At 51.9% G+C, this 14,068-nt stretch overlaps 1 protein-coding gene across 6 annotated transcripts in view; it reads left to right on the forward strand.

The window, feature by feature from the left end:
* PRDM11 (PR/SET domain 11) overlaps positions 1-14,068 on the forward strand; it is an 82,217-nt gene that overhangs the window by 33,358 nt on the left and 34,791 nt on the right. Inside the window, exons 1-4 of one of the 6 annotated variants that reach the window (XM_016146812.2) lie at positions 730-781; positions 1,896-2,020; positions 2,375-2,478; positions 3,076-3,338. In XM_016146812.2, coding sequence (XP_016002298.2) covers positions 1,902-2,020; positions 2,375-2,478; positions 3,076-3,338 — 486 coding nt within the window. In that variant the 5' untranslated portion in view covers positions 730-781; positions 1,896-1,901. The other 5 variants (XM_016146810.2, XM_016146811.2, XM_016146814.2 and 2 more) reach the window with 5 other exon arrangements.

Below are 14,068 nucleotides of genomic sequence, written 5' to 3' on the forward strand. Positions count from 1 at the left end.
CCCTCTGGAAGAGGACTGGGCTAAGGGTATGGCGTGGAGGTAAATCAGACCTGAAACCTTACGCTTGAATTGGGGGTTGTTTCCAGTTTATCCAGAGAGGACCCCAGGCTCCAGTCCAGACTTCACCAGGAATGGACTGGGTGTTCTTGGGCAAGTCACTTGACACCTTCCAGCCCTAGGTTCCTGCCTTGTCCCAGGGGAACTGTGGGCCATCCACAGACTATGCGGTCGGCCAAGCACCAAACGTGGAGCCCTGATACGCCGCTGCCAGACGCCCCTCCCTCTCCCTAGGCCGCGCAGGTGTGGAAGGGGGTGGGCGTGCAAGGCGTGGCCAGCAAGTTGGGCGGCGGTGCCCGCTCGGGTGGCCCCGCAGGCCGCGCTGCAGCGGGGCTGAGTCGGCGGGGGAGGCCGGGCGGGCGCGCGGTGCGCTGCTCGCGCATTTCACAGACCTGCCCCTCCGCCCGCCGGGCCGCGGGGCCCAGCCTTCCCTGTGCTATCGCCCGCACCAGACGCCCGCCCAGCGCCCCTCGGCCCGCGCGGGGGCCGCCCGCAGGAGGGGCTGGAATTCCTCCCAGGGGGCCCCCTCCTGCCGTCCCTCCTGGGCGCTCGCTTCCTCCCGCTCCCCGCGCGCCCCCCTCCCGGCCGCCAGCCAACTGCGTGCCCCCGGGGCCGGCAAGAAGCCACATGCCCCCGCAAGGAATGCCGGGCCTGTCGGGCGGGGGGCGGGCGCTGGGCAGGGCCGGGCCGGGCCGGGCCGGGCAGGGAGCGCCCCGCCGGGAAGGTTGGTGAGAGGGAACGAGCCAGCCCGCGCCCTCCCCGGCCCCCCGCGCCGCCCCTCTCCCGGCCCTTGCGCCGCCCCGGCCTGATCACTGCATCTCACACTTTCCCCGCCTGACACGCGGACGGGACGACCCGCGGACTCCGGGGGCTGGGGGCACCCCGGAGGGCTGGAGCTGAGCGGCTCGGCCCGGCCCAGGCAGCCCCCGGCCCCCTCTGCGCGCCCCCGTCCCGGACGGCTTCGAGGAGGGGGCAGGCCGTCATGTTCCCCCGCACCCCTCCCCGCTGCCGCCGGCTTTGGGGCCCCGGTGGGGAGCAGGGGGCTGATTAGCCGAGGAGCAGGGGTGTGGCCAGCGGGGCCCCCGGTAGTGAGTCACACACGCCGCTCACCCAGTCCCGGGGCGAGCACGGCCCCAGCCTGAGCTGCGCGCTGCCCTCGCCCGTGAGTGCCCTGGGCTTGGCATGCGGACCCTGGGGTGCCGAGGGAGAGGCCGAGGCCCGGCGCTGTGCTGGAGGAGGGCGGTAAGCTGCGACTGGCGAGTCTCCCCTACAGAGCGAGGGGTGGGGCTTGGAGTCAGGGCCGGCCCACACCAAGCCCCCCAAGCCCCGCCTGTACCTGCTCTGAGCTGGCAAAGCGAGCCTGGCTGCATTCCCTGGCAGCCCCCGGGCAAGGGGCTGTGCAGCCAGGCGCTTAGGGCCCACTTAGTCGGCCCGCCCCTTCTTGGCCCCAGCTGGACTTCAGTCGATCCCTCCCCTGCTCCCCACTGCAGAGTTTTGTGCTGAGGTTCTTGTGGGTTCCTCATACCCTTTGCCCTTTGGTCTTGGGGTCCAGGCTGTGCTGTCCAGTCCTGCCTTCTGGCCTGAGCTGCCCCTGGCCCCTGACCCCATGGGGCTGGTGGCTCCAGTCGTCCCCAGGACCAGCCTGGGATAGAAATGGCATTTCCTCTTGGCTGGGCTACAGCTGTTTTTGTTGTCTGTGTTCTCAAGCGCTTCCTCTGGGGATGGTTGGGAGGGTAACCAGACTCCGCAGGACCCCCGATTGCCCTCTTCGCCACTCACCCCTCTTCCCCTGTCTCTTTGATCTTCTTCCTGCGCTGGTCCTGCCTTCCCGTCCCCAGGACAGAATGACTGAGAACATGAAGGAGTGCTTGGCGCAGACCAAGGCGACCGTGGGGGACATGATGACCGTGGTGAAGACAGAGGTCTGCTCACCACTCCGCGACCAGGAGTATGGCCAGCCCTGGTGAGGCCCCTGTGTGGGGACAAGAGAGGGAGAAGGGAGACGTCACTGGGCTGGGTTGATGGGAGACCCTGGGGAGAGTTCCCACTCCCTGCCCACCTTCCTTACCCTGCTCTGGGACCAGAAGTGAGGACAAGCTCTAGAAAAACCCAAATGGTGGCCCAAGAATGCCTGGGCCCAGGTCTCAGGACTCCTTCCTTCCCACTACCCCCTGCGCAGACCCCGCAGGCTGGCCGTGACTCCCCTCCCTGCCCCACATCCCCATGGCCTCCTGGCCAGATCCTTGGCTTCTCTGCTCACCAACCTCTCTCTCTCTGATGGCTTCTTTGCTTTCTTTACTATCCCTGTCCTGGCCAGCTCTAGGAGACCAGACCCCTCAGCCATGGAAGTGGAGCCCAAGAAACTGAAGGGAAAGCGTGACCTCATCATGCCCAAAAGCTTCCAGCAAGTGGACTTCTGGTGTAAGTGGAGCTTGGAGCTATTTCCTGGGCTACTCTTCCCTACCCCCCTGACCCCTCACCCCATCTCGCTTAGAGAATTTGCAGCAGTAATAATAATGATAGGCACTCACCTATTATGTACCAGACACAGGTCCAGGCTGCAGGTAATCTTCCCCATTAGCCACTGAAGTTGCAGTTATTGGTCCCATTTTCCAAGTGAGGAGACTGAGACTTGATGAGGGTTAAGGATGTTGCCTTAGGTCCCACAGTCCACCAAATGCACAGTTGCAATTTTAACCCAGACCCATTGGACTCCAGAGCGTATTCTTTCTTCTACATTTTCAGACTTGAAACAAAGGGAGCTACTGGCATCCCTAGTGTTGGCAGGCCTGTCCTTGAGCCCCCAGGGAGGGTACTGGGTTATCACTCCTGAAAACTCAGGAGCCTGTGGCTGGCTGGGATGGAGCCAGGGCTAGGGTTCTGGAGAGCCATGCAGTGTGCTTCCCACTGCCCTATGCTGTCCTCAGGGCAGGCTTCCCATCAGCCCCTCAGCCTCCTCCATGGGGGTCCTACCTCCTGAAACAACTGAGGCTCTCTTTCCTCCTTCCATCCCTCCAGTCTGCGAGTCCTGCCAAGAGTACTTTGTGGATGAGTGCCCGAACCATGGTCCCCCGGTGTTTGTGTCTGACACACCGGTGCCTGTGGGCATCCCAGACCGGGCCGCCCTCACCATCCCACAGGGCATGGAGGTGGTCAAGGACGCCAGTGGGGAGAATGACGTGCGATGCATAAATGAGGTCATCCCCAAGGGCCACATCTTCGGCCCCTATGAGGGGCAGATCTCCACCCAGGACAAATCAGCTGGCTTCTTCTCCTGGCTGGTGAGTGTCCCCAGGGCTGTGCCCTTGGAGAGGGTGCTGATGGACATGGACGGGAACCAGCAGGGGGAGCTGTCCGCTGTGGCCATCACTCATGGACACATTGATGATGGATCTTGCTGTCCCCTTGCCTCGGCTAAGTGACTGCACCCCTTGGTGGCTGAGGGCCATGCTAAGGAGCTCATCTGGCAGTAGTCAGCAGACTCAGTGGTGGGGTGATTTCCCCATGAATCCTCCCATGCGTGTCTAGCAGGCCATTCGGTGGCATTTATGGAGGGTTTACTCAAGCCCTCCTCTGGAGCAGGTGACTTGGAGCTGGAGGGATGCAGAGTATGACATTCAGCCAAAAAAAGGCAATACTATCGTGTGCTGGGCTAGGTGCTGGAGGTAAAATTTCAACAAGACAGACATGGTCCCTACCCTCAGGGAGCAGACAGTCTGATGGGGGAGAGCAGGTATTGAACAAGTATGTGCACATGTGATAATTGCTAATGAAGGGAGAATACTGGATACTCTGGGAACTGTGGGAGATGGCAGTGTTCACAGTGTTTGGAATTTGAGGCCCAGAGCCCAAGTTCATATGTCAGCCAGCTTTGCTACTTATTATCTAATGTGACCTCGGATGAGTCATTTAACCTCTGTGCCTGTTCCGTAACAGGATCATCATAGCCAATGGCGAAGATTAAATGAATCAATACTGTAAAGTTCTTGGAGTTGTGCTTGCCCCTAGGAAGCATGCGGTGAATATCAGCTATTATTATTACAATTATTGTTGGCCTACATGAGGCGTTTGGGCAAGATTTCCTTCAGCCTGAGCCTCGGAGAATGAATAGCACTAGTAGAGAGGGGAAGGGAAAATGCTCCCTGCAGACAGAACAGCTGAGAGAGAGGACCTCCAAGAAGTCTGGTGTGGTGATAGCAATGAGCCTGGGAGGCAGCGTGGCAAGAAATTGGCAGGAGAGGGAGGCAGGGGCCAGATCACACCGTGTCTCATAAACCAGGGTCAGTGCATCCTTTCTCCCATGGGCCGGGGGAAGCCACTGAAGCATTTCAAGCAGAGGTGCGACTCGGTTAGTTTGCAGAATGGAGAATTGGGCTTCAGATGGTAGGCTGAGGTGGGGGTTTACTCAAGCCCTCCTCTGGAGCAGGTGCCTTGGAGCTGGGGTGGTGGGGAATTGGTAAAGGAAGATGGTGGTTTAAACTCAAGTCCCAGAGGTGGGCACATTTGAGAGACAGTTAGGGAGAATTCCTAAGATTTACTGATTTATGGAATGTGGAGGTGAGGAAGGGGAAGAAGAATTATCAGAGATGATTCTCAGAACTCAAATCCGAACAGATATGGGGGGATGTGGGACAGTAGGGAAAGGCAGGCTGGGGGTAGGAAGGTCATTTGTTGTGCATTCAGTAAACACTTCTTGAGGGTCTCCTTTGTGCCAGGCACAGGGGCTGGCCCTGGGGTATAATGGTGGGCCTGACCTCACTGAGTTTACTGTGGGGAAGAGGTAATAAATCAAAGAATAAGATAAATAAATAGAAAATTATGACTCTGAAAGGTAATAGAGAAAGCGAAGCTAGGAGAAAAGTGAACAGCCAAGGGAATCGGCGTGGCCAGGGGGAAGGCTTCCTGATAGCTGGGCTGTGGTTGATGGAAGAGGATGTTGACCAGGTGATTGGCGAGGGGCATCCAGATGGATGGAACAGCACGCACAAAGGCCATGTGGCAGAAGGGAGCACGGCACGTTTAAGCCTGGGAAGAAGGTCAGTGTGTCTGGAGCGCAGCCAACACAAGGGCCTGAAGGAGGAGGCAGAGGCTTGGCCGTATAGGAACCAGTGGGCCAGAAGGGGACTTCAGTTCTTTAAGAACTATGAGAAGTTTCACTAATGTTTTGAAAGGGTGACTGGCCGCAGCCTGGAGAACTGATAATGGAGTGGAGAGGCATTGGTCAAGAATGGATGCCCACACCCCAGTTAGAGGGCTGTGGTCATTCTCTTTAAGTGGACAATGCTAGTGGCTCGGTTAGGGTAGAGGCAGAGACATGGAGAAAAGCAAAGTGGTTTGTGAACTGTTTCAGAGACTAAAGGAATTTGATTTAGAAGTAGACTAAGTAAAGGAGAGGGAGGTGTCAGGAACAACTCCTGTAGTGTTCCTCTCCCAACAGGTCAGGAATTTCTCTTTCTCTGAGAAATGGGGAATTCCAGAAGGGGACTGAGTTGAGAGAGAGATCCTGGATTTGGTTTCGGACTTGTCGAATTTGGAGTGACGTCAAGATATCCAAGTGGTGATGTCAACTAGGTGGTTAGATATATGGGTTCAGAGCTTGGAAGGGAGGTTTGGCGATGTCACTTCATAAGCCACCTGTGCAGAGGTTGTGAGAGGTGCCGGGGCTGTGGAGGGCAGCCCCCAGGGGAACGAGCTGATCAAGAGCCATGTGGAGAGGGCCTAGGACTCAGTTTTGAGGAACTTCCACCGTTAGTGATTCAGAAGGGGAGTTTGGTCCTACAAGGGAGACAAAGAAAGAGCAAGAGCAGCCTGAGAGGCAGGAAGGCCAGAATGGCCAACAGTGTCTAATTCTGCTGAGAAGACAAGCAAAAGGAGGGCTTAAAAGCGCTTGTTGGATTTAATGCCAGGGAGGTCATCGGAGACTTTAGTAGGAGCTGTTACCGTAAGGCAGTAGTTCTCAACCTGGAGAAATTCGCTCCTGCCCTCCCCTACTCCTGGTGCGTTTGGCAGTGTCTGGAGACATTTTTGCCCATCACAACTTGGATGGGGATGTGCTATCGGCAGCTAGAAAGTAGAGGCCAGGGATGCTGCTCAACCTTTTGTAATGCACAGGACAGCCTCCCACGACAAAGAATGATTGGGCCTCAGTTGTCAATAGGACTGTGAGATACTGCAGAAGAGTGATGAGATGGAAACCTTGTTAGAACGGAGGTGATCAGCAGAGCCAACTCTCAGAAGTTTGATTAGAGGTGAGAAGTAGAAGAGAGAGGTAGGGAATAGGAAGGCTGACGGCTGGAGGAAGACATGGGGTCAAGGGAGTTTGTTAATGAGAGAAACGTTAACATCCTCAGAAAGCCCAGTGGGAGGAGTCCTGATGAAGAAATGGTCGAACACAGAGTGGAGATGAGGCATGGAATAAGCTTTTATATTACCTGAGGAGGTGATACAGACGGAGACACGGGATATGGAAAGAAGGTGGCTCAACATGTTTCTGTCGCTGGAGGGATATACAAAAGGCTTGGAGCAGATGGAGGGGGCCAAGTGTAGTAGGCCAGATAGTGTCCCGCCCCCCAAAGGATGTCCATGTACTGATTCCTGAAACCTGTGACTTTGTTATCTGATAGGGCTAAAAGGACTTTGCATCTGTGATTTTGCTTAAGAATCATAAGATGGAGAAATTGTCTTGGATTATTGGGGCGGGCCTAGTTTAACTGCAAGCACGTTTATGAGAGGGAGGCAGAGGCGAGAGAGTCAGAGTCAAAGAGAAATATCGGAAGATGCTTTTCTGCTGGCCTTGAAGGTGGAGGGTGGAGCCAGGAGCCAAGGAAGGCAGGCGATCCTCCTTAGAAGCCAGGAAACAGGTTCTTCCTTAGAGCCCAGAAAGAACCCAGCTTTGCTGGCATCTTGATTTTAGGATTTCTGACCTCCCAAATTGTAAGTTAATAAATGTGTGTCATTTTAAGCTACTGTGTTTGTGGCACTATGTTTCGGCAGCGGTAGGAAATTAACCTAGTAGGCTTATGTGTTCGGGGGGACATCTGCTAAACTGTGTGGAGAGGTGCAGAGGGGCGGCCTGAGATTGAGGAGAATGGAGAAAGTGAGTTCAGGTTGGGGGGAGTAGAGTTCGAGGTGCCCACGAGATGCCCAGGTGGAGCTGCTCAGAGGCTCATTGGTGCATGTGGGTCTGCAGCCCAGGGCGGAAGCCTAGATGTAGGGGAACGCTGAGCATAGAAATGTATGCAACCAAAGCCCTGGGAGGGGGCGGGCGGTGGGGTCAGTGCTGCGGAGGGTGAGACTCTTGAGGACCGAGAGCCACTTGGCTCAGGTCTCGGTGTCCTGGCAGGGACAGTTTCACAGCGAAAGCCCCACTGCCGTGGCCTGGGGTGTGAGTGGGAGCAGAGGCGAGGGGCCCAGCAAGGGTAGCTGGCTCGTTTTAGAAGTCTGGCTGCTCAGCGAGCAGTTGTTTTGTGCTGGGTGCCTCCGCATTCCTCCTCACGACAGTCCTGCAGTTGGAGGTTGCTGCCCCTCTGGTTCACGTGACGGACCCAGGGACCGAAGAGGTTAGGCGGCCCCGACTCCCATCGCTGATACATGGTAGACTTGGGCTCCTTCAGAGATCGTGCCTCTCTGTGATGCCAGGGGGCTTTGAGGAGTTCTTTTACAGAGAGACAGATATGACTAAAGAAATGGAGCAGTGAATTTGGTTATGTGTCCACCCTCACAGACACAGAGCCACTCCGAAGCCACTAACTAGGTCCTGAGCTGGGGGCCCTGGGTGTAACAGAAAAGCATGAGGCTGAAGGAGCATGTGAAGGCTTTGACCTTTGCGATCCACAGGTTCCCTGTTCGGGAGCCTGTGGTACAGCTACAGGCCAAGGCGGGTGGAAGGGGAGGAGGCTTATTCCCAACCAAGTAATAGGGAGGCAGAGTGTTGCCGGTGATTGTAATGCTGCAGAAGGCTCCAGGGACAGGGAGAGGAGAATTCGTTTTGGAGATGGGTCTTGAGGATGGGTAAAAGTTCAGTAGAGGAGAGTGACGGCTGCTCAGCCTGCGGGAAAAATCTCAGGGGAGGAAATCTAGGGCCACACCTAGGAAAGGGCTGTAAGGATCCCTTCCTCCCCACACCAGAGTCAGAGTCTACACCTGGGGAGAGCCCAGCCCTGCAAGCTGGGGTCTGGAAAGCAGACAGCTTCCCCAGGCTTGCCACCTGGTGTGGGTGGGTCGGGAGTCTGCGGTAAAGTGAGGATAGGAAGCCCTGGAGTTTGCAGCCAGCTCTGTCCACCGGGGTGGGAACCGCGGCCAGCATGTTGCTCCCCGGGAGGGTCCTTCCTAGGGCCTTAGGGCTGCAGCAGGAGGCTGGGTGAGGGGAGGGAGTGGCTGGAGGTCGAAGGAACATGTGGAGGCTTTGACCTTCGTGATCCAGAGAAGCGAGAGGTACTGAAGGCCTGGAGAGAACAGATGTGCAAAATGGTTCAAAGAAAGCAGGGCCCATCTGTGTGCGTGTGCGTGTGCGTGTGCGTGTGTGTGTGTCTCAGAGGGCGGTTCAGCTGAATGGTGACGGGGTTGGGGGAAAGGTAGGCTGAACCACAACACTGATTTTGGACCAGGATCCGGAAGCCCCACATCCTAAATAAGCTGCATTCATTTGTCCCGAAGCCATATTTGATGTTGTCCTTTCTTGACCTTCTGCCTGCCTTCGGAAGCTCTGGCCCGCATCCAACACGACACATTTCCTTCCACCACTCCTCAGTGTGGGCGCTCTACTCCAGTAGAAGCGATGGTGGTGCTAACGGGAAGCCTGCCGTTCACGTGTGCTGAGCACTGATTCTGTGTCTGGGTTCACACTCACACTTGATAATCATGATCTCATTGGATCCTAACGATGCCTTTGCAAAGTAGATATTATTCTAACCACTGCACCGCCAAGAAAACTGAGGCCTGGAGAGGGTGAGCCATTCCGCGGACAGCTAAACAGTTGGCGAGTCACTGCGCTGGGCAGTCCGACTCCGGAACCCACGCTCTCAGTCCGTTTCTCACTCCTCTCCGCCTCTCCACCTCCCTTACTCCTCCTGCTTGTTCCTACCTCCTGGCCTTGGTTGACTCTTATTCTGCTCTCCCTTCCTGCCCAGCACAAGCGCCCTCTCCGTCTCCCCTTAATCAGGGGAAAAGCTAGGCCCACTGCGTGCAGCGCGGTGTAGGGACACGGCCTGGGTTTAGATGGACCAAATGGCCATCTCCACTTTGCAGCTCTCCCCCAGGGCCTGGCCTGAGTGGAAAGCGTTTTGCACTCACTACTGGCTGCTTAGAAAAGAAAGGCCCTTCCTTCTGCTTTCTCATCTCACTGGCAATTACAGACTCCACAAATCATTGCCAGGGCTGCCAGGCCACCCTCAGACACGGCTCGGCGGAGGTGACGCTGCAGGCACGAGGTGCTTGAGGAGTGCCGTCCAATTCGTACGGTTTGGTGAAGGGGCAGAGGAGAGGAGGCCAGCACAGCGTTCCTATTTAAGCTTTGCTCTTAGACCCAGTCTTGCTCCAGAAGGGATTTCGGGCAGCCTAGCAGGACACATAAAATATAACATGATAGCACATTAAAACTGGAGGAGAGAGAGAGAAGAAAGAAAAACAAGGGCGGAGGCCCTAAACGGAGCCAGGAATGAGGCTAATAATGTATACCCGAATGACCAATGTGTGCACTTCTAGCTGCATGGGGTCCAAATCTGGCAGCCGCTGGGAAAAGCTGAGCCTGGCCAGCGACCAGTGCATTCTGTCCCAAACGTGAGAAGTCCCAGGTGGCTCCCGAGGAGGTCAGCCCTTCTGGGTACTGATACTGGACGGCAGACCTCCCGGAGGTCCTTATAAGGTGGCCGGTGTGGGGGGACTGCTCACCCGCTGTCAGTCCTCAACTCCAGCCGCCAGACTCCTGCTGTTCTGGGGGGAAGCAGACGCGAAATGGTACCACGGTGTTTTCCATCCCGGCTTCCATCGTAAAATGAGGCTGTATTTTAAAACTTGAAATTGGATGTGCAAAAGGTCGTGGCAGGCCCTCCAGAACAGAGTGAGCAAACCCCTGAGTAACTGGACTAGGCGGGAGTATGCGTAAGCGGACTTTGCCAGTGCCCCAAGAGGTGAGCGCCAACAGGCAGGTTTTACCAAGTGTCGGGGAGCTCAGAGAAGGGAAGAGTAAGGGTCTGCCCAGGAACAAAAGACAGAACATTTGAGACAGGTCAGGCATGTGTGTGTGCACCAGCGTGAGCAAGTGCTTTTCATGCTTGTCCGTTGATTTCTTTATTTTGTAAATTTCCGACCCTGTAGAAAGGTTATAAGAATAGTAAAATAAACACTCACAGACCCTGCATCTAGATTCACCTATCGCTAACATTTTGTAAAAGTTGCTTTATGTCTCTGTATATACCTGTCGTCACATGTACACACACATTCTTTTTTGTTTATTTTTTTCCACACCATTTTGAGATGCCATCACATCAGGCTTTACAAGCCATTCGGCCTCTGTCGCCACTACTCAGCTCTTGTTGTTAAGGCAAAGGGAGCCATAGACAGACAGGACATGAATGAAAGAGTGTGGCTGTGTTCCAATAAAACTTTATTTATGAACAGTGAACATTTTGAATTTCACGTAACTTTGAAAATCACATAAATGAAATTATTATATGATAAACATTTTTTATCCATTAAAAAAAATACAAAAACCATGTTTAGCTCGCAGGCTGTATGAAAACAGATGGGGGCTAGACTTGACCTACAAACAGGTTACAGTAGTTCACCTACCTCTGTCCTATATAAACGCCACGTAATTAGTATACTCAGGAAATTTAACCATCGATACCATATTGTCTCAACTGCAGTCCATGTTCAGATTTTCCCAGGTGCTCTGAGTAATGCACTTTCTAGGTCCCCTGCCCCACCCCAGGACCCACTCGAGCATGGCACATTGCATTCAGTTGTCATGTCTCATCAGTTTCCTTTAGTCTAGAACAGTTCCCCCTGGAACTGTTTTCTCTTTGGTGATAGGGACACTTTGGAAGAGTTCAGGCCAGTTGTTTGCAGAATGTTCCACAGTTTAGATTTGTCTGATTGTTTCCTCATGATAGACTCAGATTATAGATTTTTGGCACGGATGACGTTGTCTCTTTCTCCCCGTAGACATCAGGAGGCACGTGATGTTGGTTTGCCTTGTCTTTTAGCAAATGGTTTTAGCAACTATCGATGATTCTTGCTTGTATCAATTATTAGTCACAGCTTAAAATGATTTTTAACCATTCCCCTACATTTATTACTTGATATTCTGCTGTTAAAAAGACTGCTCAAACTTCTTCTCCACCTATCCTATCCGCCATTTAAAAATTATTTTCAGTATCGGTATAGATTCATGAATTCTTTTTCTTCTTCACTGTGTTCTACTCCAGTTGTCATTATTCTTTTTGATATTTAAATTGCCCTAGTTTTGGCCAGTGGGAGCTTGTTCCGATTGGCTTCTTGTTCTTATTTTAGCATTTCCTTACTGGTACAAAAAGCTGTTCCAGCCATCTCTCCTAGGAGGTCTGATTCAATTTAGTGGAAAATGGTATTTAGAAACCAGAATCTCTGGGCAATAGGTGTGTGCATTGTTATTGGGGTTTCTTTGCTTCTCAGCCTGCACCAGGTTTTGAGGGATGAGTTGAAATGAGTGGCCTACGGAGTCGGGAATTGAGGGAACGCATAATCGCAAGCAGTGGGCAGAGCACGTACAAAGGCCCAGGGGCACACATATAATATTGAGGTGGGGAATGGTAATAGAGTAGAGCAGAAGTAGAGTGTGCTTAGAAGGAAAGGTGGAAGATGATGCCAGCAAAAAGTCACTTTTCTCCTGTTCCAAGATGTTATGAATCTTAAGACCTTATTAATTCAATATCAGCTTTTTTTCAGGAATAAAAATATGTTCTTCCATCCTAACTTTCTTCTTAATGCCAGAAGCATTAAATGTGCTGGACTTGTCTAACTATTTTATAAATGCTGGTGGTTTGGTTATTGGATCACAGACCAAACCAAGGATTCCCCCCAAAATATGATATGATGGTGAACTAGTCCTGGCTGGAACTGAGTTGATAATTCTCAAAATCTTTACATTGGAGCAAAAGTAAAGCATGAAAATCTAGTCCGAACTGTTCAATGTTCCCATACGAAATCACTTCTAACTTGACCCTCATTCTTTGTCTCCTCAACACCTCTACTGCAATTGTATTTTACACTTGTGTTGTGTTCAAGTAACTTATAATATTCATGGGGTCCCAACGTTACATCACTTTTATTCTAATGTTAACTCAAAAAGGTATAAGCATAAAGCTAAATAAACACATTTCATGTAGCTTTTAAACAACTATAAAACCGTGACAGGCTCAGAAATATATAATGAGCAAGAACTATACAAACCAACAGAATTTAAATTAACAACATCACCTTGATGTGTTGGATGATGTTTTATTGGAACTAAGTTGCTGTTTATAAGATAAATATGGTAGTGACGACTGAGACACACATTCTTTGGCCTTAGACATTCCTGTGCTCTTGTGTGCTCTGTGATATCTTTATTTTCTTTGTTTGTCTCTATTTGAAACACTGAGAAATCTTGTGTTAGTGAACTGCCATGATGTTTCTTGGTCTTTTCTTTGCCAGAATGCATCGTTTATATATTAGGTTTGTTCTTTTTCATGGACTCGCATTAAGTTGTAATAACTGGTGTTTTATAGTCAGCTGTTACTGTGTAACAAGCTACCTCCAAATTTAATGACTGTAGAACAGGAGTCAGCAACCTTTTTGTGGAAAGGGCTAGATGGTGAATATTTTAGGCTTTGTAGACCATATAGTATACTATCACAACTGCACAATTCTGCCATCGTAGTGTGAGAGCAGCCATAAGTATGGCAGGTTCTAGTAAAACTTTATTTATGGGTACTGAAATTTAAACTCCATATAATTTTCACATGACAAAATAGCCTTCTTTTGATTTCTTTGCAACCATTTGGAAATGTACGAACCATTCTTAGCTGATGGGCCATACAAAAACAGATGGTGGGCCGGATTTAGCCTACAGGCCATAGTTTGCTGACCCCTGGCATAGAACAACAATGAGTTATTCTTGCCCATGCATGTGCTGGTTGACTCCCGTTTGGTTGATTTATCTGGGAGTGGCTGGGCTGCTGTGCCTCAAGCTCCAATGCAGCGAGTGTGGCTCCTCCCAGTGGAGCCAAATGTGCCAAATGTGCCGTGTGTTTGTCCTGTACCCGGAATAAAAGGACAGAGGCTGCCTTGGGAAGCTCTTCTCCTGGCGAAGGCAGAAGCCCCCGAGGGCAAGCTCATCTTCACCAGCACATTTCAAGCCTTTGCTTGCATCGTGTGTATTAACTTCTCACTGGCTAATCAGTCACCTAGCTGAATCCAAGGTCAAGGAGCAAAGTACTATAGGCTACTTATAAGATAGGGTCTACTGCAGAGTCATCTGGCCAGAACGATAGGAAGGGGAGAGAACTGGGACCAAGAACTCAGTCTACCACAGTTCCCAACTCAGTCACACCGCAAATTTCATGGTGATTCCTTATATTGTTTTTTACATGAAAACATTGAATTAAAAATTCTTAGAACTTTCAGACCTTAAGACTATGTCCAAAGATCCTAGGTTGAGAAACATTAATTTCTAGTAAACTTCCTAGCTTTAATAATAGGGGATTTCAGATTTCCTAGTGTTTGAAAATTCTTCCAGGAGAGGTCTTGTCTGATCTACACCTCTAGATCCTAATTCAGTACCCCTAAACCCCAGAGGTTCTTCAGCAAATGCTAGGGAGGGTTGGTACATGAAAACAACAATAACACAATAACTGCTGTTTATTGGGCACTAAAGAATTTGTGTGTCTTAACTCTTTACTTCCTCACAACCATACTATAGGATAGGTATTATTATCGCCCTTTTACAGATTGGTAAACTGAGGCTTAAAAAGCCAGGTTACTTATCCAAGAC

The sequence above is a fragment of the Rousettus aegyptiacus genome, unplaced genomic scaffold (genome assembly GCF_014176215.1).
Source record: "Rousettus aegyptiacus isolate mRouAeg1 unplaced genomic scaffold, mRouAeg1.p scaffold_m13_p_5, whole genome shotgun sequence".
Lineage (NCBI taxonomy): Eukaryota > Metazoa > Chordata > Mammalia > Chiroptera > Pteropodidae > Rousettus > Rousettus aegyptiacus.